The 17,009-nt window shown below is 46.5% G+C and overlaps 1 protein-coding gene across 1 annotated transcript in view; it reads left to right on the plus strand.

Annotated features, from left to right (window-relative positions):
• grm3 (glutamate receptor, metabotropic 3) overlaps positions 1 to 14,444 on the plus strand; it is a 41,886-nt gene extending 27,442 nt beyond the window's left edge. Inside the window, exons 8-14 of the mRNA XM_030425872.1 lie at positions 6,620 to 6,862; positions 6,974 to 7,163; positions 8,126 to 8,435; positions 8,544 to 8,737; positions 8,861 to 8,993; positions 10,656 to 10,833; positions 11,987 to 14,444. Of these exons, the coding sequence (XP_030281732.1) occupies positions 6,620 to 6,862; positions 6,974 to 7,163; positions 8,126 to 8,435; positions 8,544 to 8,737; positions 8,861 to 8,993; positions 10,656 to 10,833; positions 11,987 to 12,063 (1,325 nt within the window). The 3' untranslated portion in view covers positions 12,064 to 14,444. The remainder of the gene's footprint in view (positions 1 to 6,619; positions 6,863 to 6,973; positions 7,164 to 8,125; positions 8,436 to 8,543; positions 8,738 to 8,860; positions 8,994 to 10,655; positions 10,834 to 11,986) is intronic.
• The last annotated feature ends 2,565 nt before the right edge of the window (positions 14,445 to 17,009 follow it).

The following is a 17,009-nucleotide window of genomic DNA, read 5'->3' on the forward strand; positions in this document are numbered from 1 at the left end:
CTTTATTTCTGATCATCTTTCTCCTTTACATTCTGCCCTCCCGCTCTCCCTCCCCTCCTATTCACCACTGATGTATGTCCATGAGGCGCATCGCTCTCACTCTGCAGCAGGGAAAGAGTAACAGCATGTACAAGGATCTCCGAGTTCTTTACAGCTCAGCGTCAGTGACGACGGTGACAGCATGGCAAACAGCTGTATCTGTGTGTGTGGGGGGGGGTTTAGAAAAAATGCATTCAAAGAATCTGTGTCGGTGAGACGGCGAGGGGGTTTTAAAAAGTGGCGGGCCGGTTAAAACGGGATCCGTGGCGGGCGTTTGGTTTTTGAGCTGCCGAATGATGCGCACACACACGCACGCACACACACACACACACCGCTGTACATATACATCTCTCCATCGGCAGCGTGTAAAGGAAGGAGCCGAGGTGAGTTGAGGTTGAACGTGGGGTATAAATACTGCAGCATCACCATCCGCAGTGCTCTCAGTCTGAACTGTAGCAGACGGAAAACCAACACTGTTCGGCGCTCTCTATCTCTCTCCCATCTCCTCCTCTTACACACACACACACACACACACACACACACACACACACACACATGCATGTGTTCATTATACGTGCATCAAAGTTTGATCCTCGCTTACGTATTCCCGCCCCCCAGTACGCTGATTTACTGCCCCCCCCCTGCACCCGCCCTAACTTTACATTCACAACGCAGCGGACTGTGTCCTTTTAGCTGCGACGAGGCTGTTTGTGTTGTGTGCCGGCGCGAGCCTATGTGGTGCGCCGAGGCAGTGTGTTGTGTGGCCAGGAGTGTGTTTTTCATACGCCGCTCTCTCTTCTAGTCTCATCTCGCTAGTTGCTATGGTAATGAAGCCGACACTATTGCCAATTGTTGGACTGATCTGGTAGATCATGGGAACTGCTCCCTACCAACTAGTAATAGACGCAGGGGCACATTTTGCGCATTTTTTATGAGGCCTCGCTGCATCCCTTCGACACACACACGCGAAAGACACACACACACACACGTGCACACGCGCGGAACACACACGCACACGTGCAAAAACAGTCGGCTTTTCTTCTTTTTTTCACAAAGAGGCAGCTTGAAAATGCTTGTTTTTTTTGTTTTTTTTTCCACCAGCGTGAAATTGCAGACACCCCCAACCCACACACTTCTCAAAGCCATCATTCAACTCCCACCCACCCACCGCCCCGATCTGCAGCAAACATATCAGTATATACACACATGCACGCAGGCTTCTCTTCAAATAGTGTTGATAGATGTGATATTCCCCCTTCCCTGCGCTTTTGTGTGTGTGTGCGTGCGTGTGTGTGTGTGCGTGCGTGTGTGTGTGTGTGTGTGTGATATGTCTGTGTTAGCAGAGGCGGTGTGCCTTCAGGGCCATATTGAGCAGAGAGCTTACTGCAACGTTTAGATGCTAGAGAACAACCTTCGCTCCTTCCCTCCCTCCTTCCCTCCTTCCTCTGTCTCTCCGTCTCCCTGTCTCTCCCTCCCTCTCACTCCTCGCCCCTCCATCTCTCTATACGTCCCTCTCCCTCTCACCCGGAGAGTGTCCTACTCTCTCTCTCTCTCTCTCTCTCTCCCCCCCCCCTCTCTCTACATTCAAAAACAGCACATCCCACTCAGACTTCACAAGGTTGCTCTCCTGCCTCCACCGCCTCCCTGCGCTGGTCTGTTCCTCCACTCCTTCTCTCTCTGCTCATCCATCCCTCCATCCATCCTTCACCTTTTCTTTTATTGATTCCTCCGTCTAAAGGCTTTCCTCCGTCCACCTATATCTCGGCTGCCGTCACATCAGTTTCTCGCTTTTTCTCTCCTGCTATCTCCTCTCACTTTCTTCCCTCGTATCCCTCTCCCTTGTCACTTCCCTCCTTTCTCAGCCCCTTATCTTGTCTCCCGTGCTCATCCTCCCTCCCGGCGCCCCCCCTCTCCCCTCCAGCGTTCGGCCGTCCGTTCCCCTTCTTTTGTCTCCCCCCCTATCTCACCGCCTTTCCTTTCTGTCAAGCCTCGTCGCTCCGCCGCCGCACCTTTTCCTCCTATACATTTCTCTCACTTGTTCGCGACTTCCCTCTCTCTGCCCTATCTGTCCTCTGCTCCCCTGTGGCCTGTTGGTCCGTGGCCCAGGCAGCGCCTCCGTCCGCGGGGACCAAGTCCGCCGGGAGAACGAATATAGCTGATGTGATCCGTCTGTGTGTGCGTTTGTGACATGTGAGTGCATCCCTGTGTCCAAATCTGTATATTCTCGGGGATGTGTGTGTAGGGATGTGTGTGTTTGTGTGTGTGTGTGTGTGCCTCTGTGGGCACAGATGTGGAAGGTCATCAACCATGTGAAGCAAAGGGGAAAAAAAGGACGAGAAAGGTTGGTCGCCCCGTTAGCATTCAGCGCCGCTGCATCTTTCTGTTCTACCTGGAACAGATGTGCTTTGTGAGTGAGAGGACCTACTTTGTCAAACTTCATGATCACGACTAAATCCAGGATTGGGTTGATTCGATGCTCCGACATATAACTCTCTATTCCCGAAGCCAACGACTCATCAGCAGTCTGCTTTCAGGTTTTTTTTTTTTTTTGGTCACACGTTCACACAAAGACAAGATTTGCCCTCTCTCTGTGTGTCTGTGTACCTCGCTCACTCTCAGCTCTCCACTTTGAGATTACTTATTCCTACTTATTCCTCCCAAGCCCCTTCGCCTCCCCTCTCCCTCCCTGCCTTTAATACCCACAATCCCCCTTGGGCTTCGCTTTAGCCCGACATGGCCGAGAACATAATTAATTTCACAGCTTCTGAATGAAAAGCCTGTTTTTCACCATGCTTCTAATTAAGCTGGAATAATAAGGTGCTTCTCAAGTTAGCAGTAAATGCTAAAGCATCTCACAAAAAAATTGAGGGATCTGAGTTACGGCAGCCGCTTGTCTCACCCGAACTTTATTTGTTTTGGGTTTTTTTCTTCTGTTATTTGTTTTATGATCTGGGGCACCAGCTGTTTGATCAACTGCATTCACACACACAAAAAAAAAAAAAAAGAAGAGCAGATTTTTGGTCGGCAATGCAATGAATCCTCTCAGATAAAGAGCAGCATATTCACAGCTGGAGAAGGTCACAGAGAAGGCACGGCCGATCTTTGGATGCCGGGGGGGGGGGGCCTCAGCTGGACGCAATCAGCAGGAAGTATCGTATGGACGAGGTCGCGCAGAGTCATCAGTCATGCTGTTTGGAAGAAGTCACCACGTTCGATTCTTTGAATGATCAGATTGGTTGAGATTGTGGTTACGTCGCGTGGAAACTTCCTTTTGAACTGCGCGTTCGCTGAAATGCAAGCGCTTTGTGGCCGTGGGAGGTGCGTGACTCGGTCGGTCCGTCCACCCGACTGAAATATCTCATTACCTTTTGGTGGATTATCATCAATTTTTTTCAGAGATCCATTGATCCCAGACGATGGAGCCAAATGACACACTGGTGGTCCTCTCACTGTCCCAGTAGTGCCACCAGCGTCTATCCTGTACATCTGCCCTGATGGATTGGTGCTACATTTTGCACAGACCGGTTCCGAGAGGATGAAGCCTAATGACTCCTCCTGACTTTTCCTCCAGCGCCAATTATTCAATGAATTGCTGTGAAATTTGGTGCAGGCGTTTATGTGCCCCTTAGGATGAATTATATTAACTTCTGTGAATCCCAAACATTTAACTCCGTTCACAGTCATCATTCTAGATTTTGGTCGGTTTATGACCAAATACCTGCAAAAGGATCCGCATTCCCATCAGCCTCAGCTGTGTTTATGTTAGCTTGCTGACAGGTTTTACTGCTATGGACATTATATCAGCTAAACATCAGCGCATTGTCGAAATGCGACCTCACATTACCAAGTGGCTGTCGACTCTTTGCACAACGATCTCTACTCGCGCAGCAGACACTGACCAATACGCCGGCTTTGCTTTTCTTCACTGAGCCAAACGACGCTGGTATAATGCGTGTGAGTTTAGATAGCATAGATAGTCGTTCAGTTCATTTGACAGAAACCATAAGAGCTGATGGATGGTTCATTCAGATTTGCCGACATGGTGAGCAAAAAATACAGATAACGCCTAGTCGTTCTCCCGCGGTTGTTTTTTGGTGAAAGCAGTGCAAAAGCAGCGTTCTGCACAGACAGTAATATTACCAAGTCACCTATTACTTGCAAATGGAAGTAACTAGTAATATGAAATACAAAACATTTTGGAAGTAACTTGTCCGACATCTCATCAGCTTGCCGTCTCACCCTCTTTACAGAGAAGTTGATTCAGCTCCATCACTGTACTTCCTCCGCTGACAACTTGAAAGGTGGAAAGCAATGCCCCTTCATCCCATGTCCGTACCTTTTGTACAGAACGGCGAGGTGGAATAACTTTGCAGCGTTCCCCTCTTGAACAGCTCCAGTCTTGTTTAGTGAGAGCCAAAATCTTTGAGCCACCAGACTTTACAAATCCAGCCCGTTTGAAGAGAGAGAGAGGTTGGCGCCCGTCAGTCAAGGATCCGAGCTGCGTGTCTCAGCTCTCCGCAGTCACCAGAGGAGTCTCGATGGCCTTCGCCGGCTCTAACTTGCACCCTCATACACTTTTTTTTTTTTTTTTCTGATAAGCCGCTTTGTCACGTCAGCAAGGTCGCTTGTGTCAGTTGTTGGGAGGAATCGCCGGCCCTCTGAGTCCTGTTGCTCTCTGGATGTGATGCGATTGAGGGGAGTCAAGGACGAGACACCCTCAAATGGGTCTGTAGGCTAATGCTGTTATCTCTTTAGTCTGTATTACACGTAATTACCACATACAGCTAATTAGGCTTCAGCGCACATCTAAGGTCCTAATAAGGTGCAGTTATGATAATTAGCAAGTGTTTTCTGTGAGTGTGTACGGGAGTCTGAGAGGAGGAGGCCTGGCTGGGACTCTTGCTCAGTGTTATTAGCAGACTTTATTATCTTCCAACTTGTGGTATAATGGATTCATAACTCTTCTCTGTCTGAAGATATTATCAGCGCCATCCTTATTGAAATCATTTTCATTTTGGCTGTCACCTAAACATTTAGCCCCAAAATCCAAAGAAGACTTGACACTTAAAATTTCCTGTGACAGAGGGAGAGGAGGAAAGATAGAGGGTTGTGCTGTCTCCGTGATTTATGGATTTCATAAACCCTAACCCCCTCTGCTGCCATCTGACACGCCATTCTTCTCCGAACACACCGAGCTCGCACAACAATAGCACAGCTTTAGCCCTCGCTGGTGTTCGCGAGCACGCGCACACACACACACACACACACATTCGCACACACACACGGGGAGCTAACAGCGGGGTCAGAGCTTTGGTTCTGTCAGCAGAGCCTCCCACAGCGCTCAGAGCAATACCTTAACCATCACACTGTAAAGTAAAACCTAATGGAGCTTCCACGGGCGTGTGTGCGCACATCCTCACACACACACACACACACACACACACACATACACTTTTCAAACCAACAGCTTTATTCGCAAACTGTGTTTTGATTCATTCCACTGAACCCAAGCTGTATGTTTGGTAGAAAGAATTTGGCCCCGTGATTCCTGCAGTTACCCAATGACACAGAGATATGAGGAAGGCGGCGCGGTATCATTAATGCCGCGCAGGCTGACGACGGAGGGCCTTGTTATGCGCCGAAGAGTGATGCCTTATAAAGCCAGCGCTCGCTGCACTATCCCCAGCCACATCATCATTTGACAGGGGAGGCAGCAGCGTATAACGCTCAGCCCTGTGCAGTGTGTCAGCAGCACGGAGCTGATTGCTCCTCTGTAAGGACAGAAGTGGCACTGTCGGAGTGACATACACTTTGTCTGTGTCAAAACGACCAAGTGTCAGCACTGTCAGGTCCAACACCGCCTGCGAGAAGTTGCTTCTTTTTTACTTTTTTTTTTTTTTTTTTTTTTTTTACCAGTCCATGTCCACTTTTCTCCTTGGGTTGCTTTTAATGGTTTCAGCATCCTGCCAATTTTACAAACGTCTTCTGTTCCCACATCCTCAGGGTAGATGGTAATCCTTTCGTAACAACTTGTACACAAACCAATTTGGCAGTTTCAGCAGTGTACCTCCCTCACACGAGAGACCCAGAGGCTAATTCTATCAATGTGTGGGTAGTTGCAGCACTGCCCGGGGATTCAGTCCTCTGTCTTCATGCCTGTACGACTTTATGGGCAGTTTGTTAATGATGCATTCGGTAATAATCTTTGTCAGTTCCGATTTTAGAGCAGCGTTTTTGTCCCTATGTGACCTCAGGGAAAGACGGGAGGCCAGTGATACACACAGCCATCACCAAGCGCACCAGGCATTTATAGCCTCTTAGCAAATACTTTAGTAACTGGCTGGTCTTCAACAATGAAAACACTATTGTGAAATGCCCTTCACTGTCTGTTCTGGACTCCTGAGGCTTAACTGACCACGGCTTATTGTCTCTGTCCTCACTGCTGCTTTTAACAGGCATCAATGAGACATCAATGGGATGCTTGTTTGTGATTGTTTAGCCTTAATCTCCTTTTCTCCACTCGTCTTATCACTTTCTCCTCCACTCTTTGTCTCCTCTCACCCCCTCCCCTCCCCTCCAGCTCCCTTCGCTCCCCCTGGCAGCGAGACAGTCGTGAAGTTTGATTCCCAGGGGGACGGCATGGGCCGGTACAACATCTTCAGCTACCAGCGCTCTGCCGATCGCTACGTTTACGTGCCGGTGGGTGAATGGGCAGAGACTCTGAGTCTGAGCAACGAGCTGATTCACTGGCCCAGAGAAGTTGTGCCCACCTCTCAGTGCAGCGACCCCTGTGAGCGCAACGAGATGAAGAAAATGCAGGCAGGTAGGAGACAGTGTTCTTTTTTGTCATAGAGACATAGCGCACCAAGCAGGAATGCCTTTTGAAAAGAATCTCAGACTGTCATACTCTGCTGCTCATATTCCTGTCTCCCAGGTGAATACTGCTGCTGGATCTGTACAGCCTGCGAGCCTCATGAATACCTGGCTGATGAGTTCACATGCTCGCCCTGCGCTCCTGGCCAGTGGCCCACTGATGACCTTACCTCCTGTTACGACCTTCCTGAGGACTACATAATGTGGGAAGATGCCTGGGCCATCGGTCCAATTACCATCGCCTGTGTAGGGTGAGTGATAAAGGGCTGTCAACATGATGTCGGTAATGATGCCTGACTGGTGGTCAAGTTCCAAGTGCGTGTCTGGATGGATTTTGGGATGAAGGAACGGAGTTGACAGTTCACCCTCCACTGAATGAGCCGCCCTCCTCAGCCTGTAATTGGCTTACCCTGATACTCTTACCCATACCGTAACCAATCACCACTCCTAATGTTTAAACGCAGTCTTTGAGTAGAGAGAGTCGCGTCAGCTCTCTTTGTAAGTATCTCTGAATCACGTGACGGCCAAGCATTTTGAACTCCCGTCGTCTTCTCAGAACCTAACCAACTCAACCAAGTAAAGCAACTAGAACGAACCGATCAGTGGCAGAGTAGAGGTGGTTCCTTCACCATCCTCGGAAAAAGAATTGAAACCCCTGAACGGTGATTGTCCAGTTACAGCTGAGCAATCGTAACAGCACTTTTTTTCCACTGGCTGAGGCAGCGTACCGCGAGGCTCTGATGATGGCAATACTCAGCATTTAAAGAGCCCGGAGGGTGTCCTTTCCTCTAACCTCTGCTAAATCATAAACACGCGAGCATAACTGCAAGGGAAAAAAATGGCATGGCCGGCTAACTAGCCTAGCCTTCTACCCACAGCAACCGAGAGTCACTTTTATACTCTCATGGCCAAGGGGCACATTGTAAGCTTACTGCGTCCTCACTGTGTGGAAGCTGAGAGCATCAGAGTTTAATGCTGGCAGCCGTGTTTCAGCCTCTGTTACCCAAGATAGCATTGCATTTACAAAACACACCAGATAGTCCTCATCCTGAAGGCATTTTCTCTTGTATCGTTAGAATTGAATACAAGCCCTACAATGCAATACAAGAACAATGGGGCTTCTTTATTTGCGTGTCATGGATTTCGAACTGGAAAGGACCATTTGTGACTAATGAAACTACTTGTCTGCTATACTATCCCCCCTTGTCCACAGCTTCATGTGCACCGGTCTGGTGTTCTGGGTGTTTATCAGACACAACCACACACCACTGGTGAAAGCTTCGGGCAGGGAGCTCTGTTACATCCTCCTCTCGGGAGTCTTCATGTCCTACGCCATGACTTTCCTTTTCTTGGCCAAACCATCTCCTGCCATCTGTGCCCTACGGCGCCTCGGCCTGGGCACGTCATTCGCTGTCTGCTACTCGGCCCTGCTCACCAAAACCAACAGAATCGCCAGGATTTTCAGCGGCGTGAAAGATGGAGCGGGCGCAGCGAGGCCACGCTTCATTAGCCCGTCCTCTCAGGTGAGTGACCGCGGCATCAGATCCATCCATCTGCATCCGTCAGAGGGACTGACGCGCAGACAGTGGATCTTGATGACCTTACCTTCCTGTCCTCCCTTCTCTTTTCAGGTGTTCATCTGTCTGAGTTTAATCTCCGTCCAGTTAGTGATGGTGTCAGTTTGGCTGCTGCTGGAAGTTCCCGGGACACGGCGCTTCACGTTGCCAGAACGACGACAGACTGTCATCCTCAAGTGCAACGTTCGCGACTCCAGCATGCTGCTGTCTCTGGGATATGATGTGCTCCTGGTCATCCTGTGTACTGTGTAAGTGTTTCGCAGCTGGTTTGAGTTCAGAAGTTTCATCGATTTCGGTGGGTTGGTATCTGGGGTTTTTTTTTCCGGAGGTGGTGTCTATCTTTATGTCGAAATGTGAATCTCTCCCTTTAGGTATGCCTTCAAGACCAGGAAGTGCCCCGAGAACTTCAACGAGGCCAAGTTTATTGGATTCACCATGTACACCACCTGCATAATCTGGCTGGCGTTTCTTCCCATTTTCTACGTCACATCCAGTGACTACAGGGTACCTTCTTGAGCACACACACACAAACACACACACACACACACACACACACACACAGAAATACGTATCTGTGTCTTTTGGGAGGACAATACATTGGCCTTCATTCATTTCCAGTTGAGCAATCCTGATTCCAACCATAACTGCGACATGCCAAACCCAACCCAAAACTGAATGTAGCCATTATCTTCTAAGTAAATAGGCTTAAACAAGCGTATTCCTTTTCCTGCCCGGGGTTAGATCAGAAGATAACCAGTCTCACGTTAAATATGAAGCTTAGCTTAGCATAAAGACTCGAATCAGGGGGAAACAGGAGCCCCTCTAAAGATTACTAATTAATAAACTGTATCTTGTTTGTTTAATCCGTACAAATGACAATGACTCTGACTGTAGCTTCATAGTGGAATCTGACTCCAGGCAAGAAAGTGTATCTCCCAAACTTTTAATTATTCCCATTAGCCCTAAACATAATGATTTACCTTCTGGAGACGTATTTATTTTTCTTGAACAGGAGGGGAGTCCCTTTAAAGTCACTGCGTGAGCAGTTTTTTGCCCCCTCAACATGATTAAGCACTGTGGAGTCACAGAACAGTGACTACACAGGTGTAGTGGAAGCTTAAACAATTTCTAATCCTGCTGGCAAACGTCCCGGCTCTGCAGTATTGGGATGACAAACAGACAGGCTCTGTCAAACTGCTGACACATGTCCAGATTTAACAGCAAAGGGGAGCGAGTGAGTGTTCACCTGATCCATACAAATCTTAAGCACACACACACACGCACAGTACACTGTATCAAAGGGCATAAGAGAGGAGTGCTGATGCCAGGGCTGCTCATTTGATCCCCGTAAAAAAAATTTAAAAAAAACAGCTCACTTTCTCTTCCCCTCTCTCTCTCTGTAAATAAGCATCTCTTCGGCCTTGTAATCTGACTTTAAGATTAGTCAGGTAGAGGCACTGCATCACCAACATCCACAACCGCCCACTCACACACACGTAAGTGTATACATACACAGAGGAGATGTTAAAGGGGTTGATTACTAATGTGCTGCTCTGTGCAGCACTGTGGTTTTACTGCGAGCTGCTGTTATCCAACCCTGTAGCCCTCTGCACGCACAGATAGACGTAGCGATGATGATACGGCAAACCCGAATGGGACGCACGGCGTGCACCTCTCCGCACCTACTTAAGATAGTATGCAGGATTGATTTCGCACATTGAATCACAGAGAATGAAGTCAAAGCTTAGATACTGTTAACTTCAGCCTGTGTGGTCCCTGTTGATTAAGTCTTTTATTGATCCGTGGTGTAGTTGTTATCCTCTGGACCATTGCAAGGTAACAAAGTCTTTCAATAAAGAGTTACTCTCCTTTTGCAGGCCTCATTGGCTCTGTGTACATTCAGTGATTGTTAAATTACCTGACGCTTTATTATAGTCTATATTTATCTACTGTGTATCAAATTGGCTTTAATGTATTGGTATTATTTTATTCTCTGTCAAGCACTTTGTAATAGTCACTCAAAAAGCGCCTTTGAAAAATGTTCATTATTACAGATTATCATCATCAGATTAGCTCTTAACGGCAATTACTTTGTACGACATTAGCATAAGATTTATCCATCAAAGTCTGGCTGCTAATTACTGTCTCCTCCTGCGTTCTCCGCAGGTTCAGACCACTACCATGTGCATCTCAGTCAGCCTGAGCGGCTTCGTGGTTCTGGGCTGTATGTTTGCTCCCAAGGTCCACATCATCATGTTCCAGCCCCAGAAGAATGTGATCAGCCACAGGCTTAACCTCAATCGCTTCAGTGTCAGTGGGGCTGCCACCACATACGCATCTCACGGTAGGTTACATGCAGTTACCTCATTTTTAAAGAGACAGGGTTTAGAGCTGCACTCTTTCTTTTTTTTTATCCCGTCTCTGTCAAAAGGGTGTTTTTAGCTTTCAGTATTTGGAACAACAGACAACACTGTTCCACCTATGCTATAGGGGATACAACTTTTTTTCTTTTTTTTTTCAATATTTTGGTGTTTTCTGGATTTTCTGGATTTGTTCCTATAGAACAGCGCAGAACAGTTTTTTGAACAGTCTGTTACTGTCACTCCAAAGGTTACCTTTTGCAGTGATGCGTGATTGACAAGTGAGAATATGAGCTTGTAAGACTGTAAAGAATGGCATCGGCCGACAGAGCTGCAGTGTCGAGCCGGGCAATGACATGCCAAGAGAGAAGTCCGATGAATGGAATTTTTGACTGGACACATATTTCAAGTTTTTTGTTACGACAGAAAATAACTATTCACATATTTTAAATATCTGTTGCACACATTGCACCCCTGAATGAATACTAGTATAAAGCCTGGTGTGGCTCCAGAGGAAGCTGCACCCGTAATCCGACAAATTGCATTCGGTGGTGTCACTCAGTAGCTACATTGCATTATGGGTAATGTAGGCAACAGGTTTTGAAAAGAAAGAGAAATGTGTGGATATCTCTGGTTCTGCTGTGTTGATTTTCATCTTTTGTTTGTAAACCGTCCGAAATGAGCAAAATGAACGCAATGCAGACCAGCTGACTTCTTTTACAAACTTGGCGCCTACATTTCCCACAATGCAATTGTTTCGATGAGTGACGTCACTGGAGGCAATTTGTCAGATTACACGCAGCTTCTTCTGGAGCCACACCAGACTTTATACTACTGTTTTACATGTGCAGTAGCTCTCCTCGAGACCTGTGAACACATTTGAGTGTTTAAAATTGCTGTTACCCTTTAATTTGCCAATAAGGGCGATGCTGAGGCCAGGCTAGCATCTAGACCTCCACCATCACTAAGATTATTTGATTTCAGGTCGCGCTTTTATACTGCAGCTTTAAATGTAACGACATGATGTGATAAAGATATTGTTTTATTAACTGAGGAAGGCTTCCACTTCCACAGAATGATTGATTTCTTTGTAATTATCTGTCTTTTCTTCTTTGTCGTTCTGCCTCTTCTTTCCAGCCTCTGTCAGTGCCCACCCAGTCCCAACCGTGTGCAACGGGAGAGAAATCGTCGACTCCACCACGTCCTCCCTGTGACCACATCCAGTCCAGTCTCTAAATCTGCCCCCCCCGTGACTGTTAGCCAACCCATGAACATTATTCCCCCCCCCATCATCATTCAACCACCTCATACACACACACTGTATTCGCACACACACACAAATACACGCACAAACAGACAAACAAACCTTCCTTGTGGACTAGAACTGTATTGTTTCACAAAAATGTAGAAAGTGTGTAACTATAATTAAATTATTTTCTAGGGATGTACATACATGGAATCGACATTGTTGTAAGTAGAGAAACAAAAGAACAAAAAAAGTTTTTAGGAGGAATTTTTGGAGCCTTTGTTTTTGATAGCTTTGTTATGATGCGGTGTAAATAGACTCGCGCTTAATCATGGTAGGAGGGGGTGTGTGTGTCCCTCAGTCTGGATGCACATTTTGTGGCTCTGCTTGCCTCACCTGCAATATCCCACAGACTTTTTATTCTCATGCTTTTTTGTAGGTCTCATTGTAATAACCAATTATGTATGCATTTCTATTGTGTATCTGTACATTTGTATATTATACTACTGATGGTTCAAACAGCACAATGTTGACAAGTCTTGTGACCCTAGAATGAATGTGGACAAAAAGGATAAACTGAATAGCTCAAGATGGCAGGCACGGGCATGTACAAAAAAAAAAAAAAAAAAAATCCATCAAGCTCATCGATTTTTGTAGTTACTCTGTGCCCGAAACATCATTTTCAGTTGGAGAGTTCATCTCGTCACATCTTGTTAGATTTTGCTTTGCCTCCTAAATCCGTATAAAGAAACCCGTTGTGGCTGTTTTTTTGCAGGTAAAAAAACAAAAAAACAAAACGTGTTTTGCTTTTGATACAAATGTTCATTTTTCTATTTCTAACCATGGAATCCCTTTATATAAATGGCCATAGTTCTAGACGTGTGTTCAGCGAAGCAACAGTGTGTACGCTCCCGCTCTCAAACTGCTGTAATGAATAGACACCAACGGCAGGGCTGAAAAAGATATCGTGCACCAACTCACTTCTTTTGCCTCAAAACTGTCCGTACCCGCAGTGCTGCGATGGTACTGCAGACAAAAAACAAATCGGTGTCTAACCTGCTAATTATGAACTCTATTCGAAGGAAAATGTCTGCTTTGCTGAACACATGTTGATTTTTTTTCTCCGACTACAGGGGAGTGGTAGCTGATGTTTTTGTTCCCCAATAGATACAATACGTGGTGATGTTTTTGAATATGGCTATGTGCCTTAATTGTATGTTTGATAGTGCCCCAGGCAGAGGTTGTAAGAGATCGGTTTTTACATTACCAGCTGCAAATCCCTGTTTGGTAAATGTGAAAAGTGACCCCCAGTATAGTAGAGTACATGTTTCAGGGTGTGACTTTTGCCACTTAGTTTTAATCCCTTCCAAGCCTTCTGCTATTGATTGTTTACCTGAAGTGTGAATCTGAGGAATCCTTAGGTGGAAATGACGTTCTCTATACCCCCCTCTTCTCTCTCCAGTCTGTGATTTAAAAAAAAAAAAAAAAAAAAAAAAACACAACTTAATGGAAAAAATTTATATTTCTGGTAAACACCCATCACACTGATTCTCATTTGACATTTCTTACAGCTTAGCGGGTCCAATAAAAAGACTGGAAAAAAGGGGAAGAGAAGCTCTTATACCATTAAGATGAAGTCGTTGACTCGTCGACTTATTCAAGTGTGCGGTTTACATGTCTGTGTTAAATGTGTTGACGTCAAGAGGCACAGTGGAGCAGCTGGCTACGGCAGTCCCAGAGAGGCTCACGAGGGGAAGCAGAGCACACAGTGTCAGCTGCTGGCAGATCCCGACTAACAGAGAGGATGTCGAGGGTAGCGCTCATATGCATAACATACATCACATTTACGAACATCCATACCCATCAAACTCTTTGTTCTGTGGCTGGGAATATGGGAGAGTCACTGCTGGGCGACAGTTACGTAGTTGGGGTGGGGAAACGCGTGAATATGGTTTTTAAAAGTAAATCTAAGTAGACTAAATTAGAGGACTAATTTTGCGTAACGGCGCATTTCATTTCGAAGGCACAATGTGTAAGAACTGGCATCCTGTTCACTTCAAACTCAAAGCTGATGGAGGGCAACACATGACGAGAGTAACTAACTGCTGCCAACTGTGGCTACTGTTAGCTTAGTTAGCACGAGCATCCCAATGTCACAATGTCCGAACTGTTGTTTCTTCTCATTCTGTTGATGATTTAAGTTGTAATTCTTACACGTTGCACCTTTCTAAAGAGTCGCCTGTCATGCAAGAACTCATCGCATTTAGAAGATTAATGTTGATCATTATTAATTAGTCTCAAATGGTTCAAATATGCTGTCTAAAATAAATTGTGACTGTTAAACTCCCAGACGAGGATTTTTTTTAAATCAATTTCCTTCCGGTTAAAATTCATACAGTAGGTGCAGGCAGAACTGTCTTTTGACTGATCCACACCTTTTTTTTTCTTTTTTTTTTCCACCGGCGGTCTTCCGACAGCACCCTGCGATTATCACAATGAATGATAGATTGAAAGAATTTTTAGAGGGATGCACCAAGACGAGCCGACCTACATTGGGGCGTGTGTTAGGTGCAGAGAGCAGGAGGAGAGAGCGGTATGTGGCAGAGCAGAGGGGAGTAGCTGCTGCTGCTGCTGCTGCCGCCGCTGCTGCTGCTACTGCTGCTGGATTATGTAAAGCACTCCCACAGCCCAGAAGTCACAGCGCTTCTATGGAAGCTCAAAAGCATCTCAGAGATTCACAGCCTTTGTTAGCAGAAGGCTTAGCCATCCACTCAGTGGTCCTGCTCCCACAAGATACACCCCGCATGGCAGGGTTGCTATGGACAACCACCACCACATCCGCTGCCGGAATGTCTATTTGTCTGCGCGGAGAGGAGGGTGGGAGGAGAGGGCGAGAGGAGAGGAAGAAAAAGAGGAAAAAACGGGGTGCTGGTTTTTGATTCAAATTGGCAGTGACTGATGAGATTTGGCTCACTCAGGCACGGTGCTCTACTCCCCAGCCTTTAAATGGTTGAGCACTTAACCCTGATTCTCCTCTCATTTAGTCCGGGGACTAGCCTCCGACAGCAGTCTCACACTCTTCCCCTGACCCCTCTCTCTCCCTCTCTTAATCCGTCTCTCCCCCCCCCCACCACCACCACCACCACCACCTTCCCCCCCGTGCCAACAGTGTGTCCAACCTCGTCTCTGCTCTGTGTGTGAGACTTTGCTGGCCGAAGCCGGTCTCAGCCAAGACCACCGCCTAAGCCCCGGACCAACAGATTGGTGGCCCGCACTTAAAACCGAAGCACTCAGATGTGGGCGCCCACTTGCAGCGCATGCCAACAAGGTCGGCCTTGAGGGAGGGTTGGAAAAGGGATAAGGGGAAAAAAGGTAGACAGAGGAGTTGGAGAGCGTATGAGAAAAAACTAAACGGGATTTAGATGTAAAGAAAATGCATCACTTTGAAACACACACAACACACACACTCACGCACACACTGCAGTCAGTTTATCATCTCATGTACCCACTAGTTCTCTCTGTGGCTTCCCTTAATTGGCTTTACTCATGAATATCCCCTTTTCAAACGGCAAACCATCCACTACATTGTTTCCCCCTATTCAGCCTCTGCCAACTGCCATGTGCTCTACAAAGGTCTCTGTGCTGTAGCCCCCCCGCGCTATACGACAAAATGTGTCCTCGGCCTTCCAGGGCTTTGAAACGAGACAGAATCTGAGGGAGGTCAGGCTGAACTCTGGAACTTGTCAATCGCAAAAAATAATAAAATATAAAAGAAGAAAAAAAGAAAAGCAATAGTTCCCGTGTTGACGATGAGTGCAATAACGAGGCTGTGATGACATCATAATAAATAACAACAAGCAAAACAGCCGGTGTCGTCTGCTCGTCCTTCTGTGTCTCCTGTGGGAAACGTAGATCTGTGCGAACAGGAGCGTAGATACATTTGTCCCTCCAGCAACATTAACAGCCCCTCACCACCACTTTTCACAGACACACACACATACACACACACTCACACACACACACACACGGACTCTATTCATAGTGTGCGCTGGAAAATGTTGAAAGATGTCTCCAACACTCCTAATCTGTTCCCTAAGTGATGGCACTCCAATTAAACCATCCAGTGGAGTGCTCCCTGCTGTAGGACAATGCCCTCCAGTGTGTAGGCTCCATCTACCTCCCCCCGCCAAAAAAAAAGACAAAGACTAAAGGAAAAAACCTAAGTAAAAAGATAGAAAAGAAACAATCAAGGTTTAAAAGGACGATAAAAAATAAACCTGGGGCGGGAAAAGAGAAATGTTTAGGGCACCATCTGTCAATAGTTCTGTCCCACTCCGCCTTTAGCAGTGCGACACAGCGGCAGGGTGTGTCGGTGGATGTATCTGTTCGCGTGTTGATTCAGAAAAAAACACTGCAGATATTTTGCAGCTACTAAATGTCTGCTCCTGTCACTTATTTATTTATTTTCCTTCTACCTACATCACTCTGCCTACAGGTTCTACTTTTGCAGAACTAAATGTTGACTTTTCTGGTGCCTAGGCAGTGATTGCCCTCTGGTGGTCGGCTCAGGTCATTACACAAATAGACTTCAACACACTCACAGGGTAGACACAACAGCCAGGAACTTCTATTCATTTTAAAAGTTAGGCAGGGTGTACGTTCAATTAGATGGTACTGGTGGAAGACGTACTCAGATCCTTTACTTGAGCAAACAAATCGATCCACCAATAAAACAGAGTAGAAAGTGATTTATTACATGTAAACATCCTGCATTCAAATCCAGGTACAGCAGTATTGTCTGCAAAATGTCATTTAAAAGGAGATAAATATGGTCCTAGTGACTGATTTAGGCCTTTTATTAATTTGCACCACAAACATTTTCACATCAAGGAGCACTAAACTAAACTAAAGGGA

This window comes from Sparus aurata, chromosome 8 (assembly GCF_900880675.1).
Source record: "Sparus aurata chromosome 8, fSpaAur1.1, whole genome shotgun sequence".
In the NCBI taxonomy this organism is placed as follows: domain Eukaryota; kingdom Metazoa; phylum Chordata; class Actinopteri; order Spariformes; family Sparidae; genus Sparus; species Sparus aurata.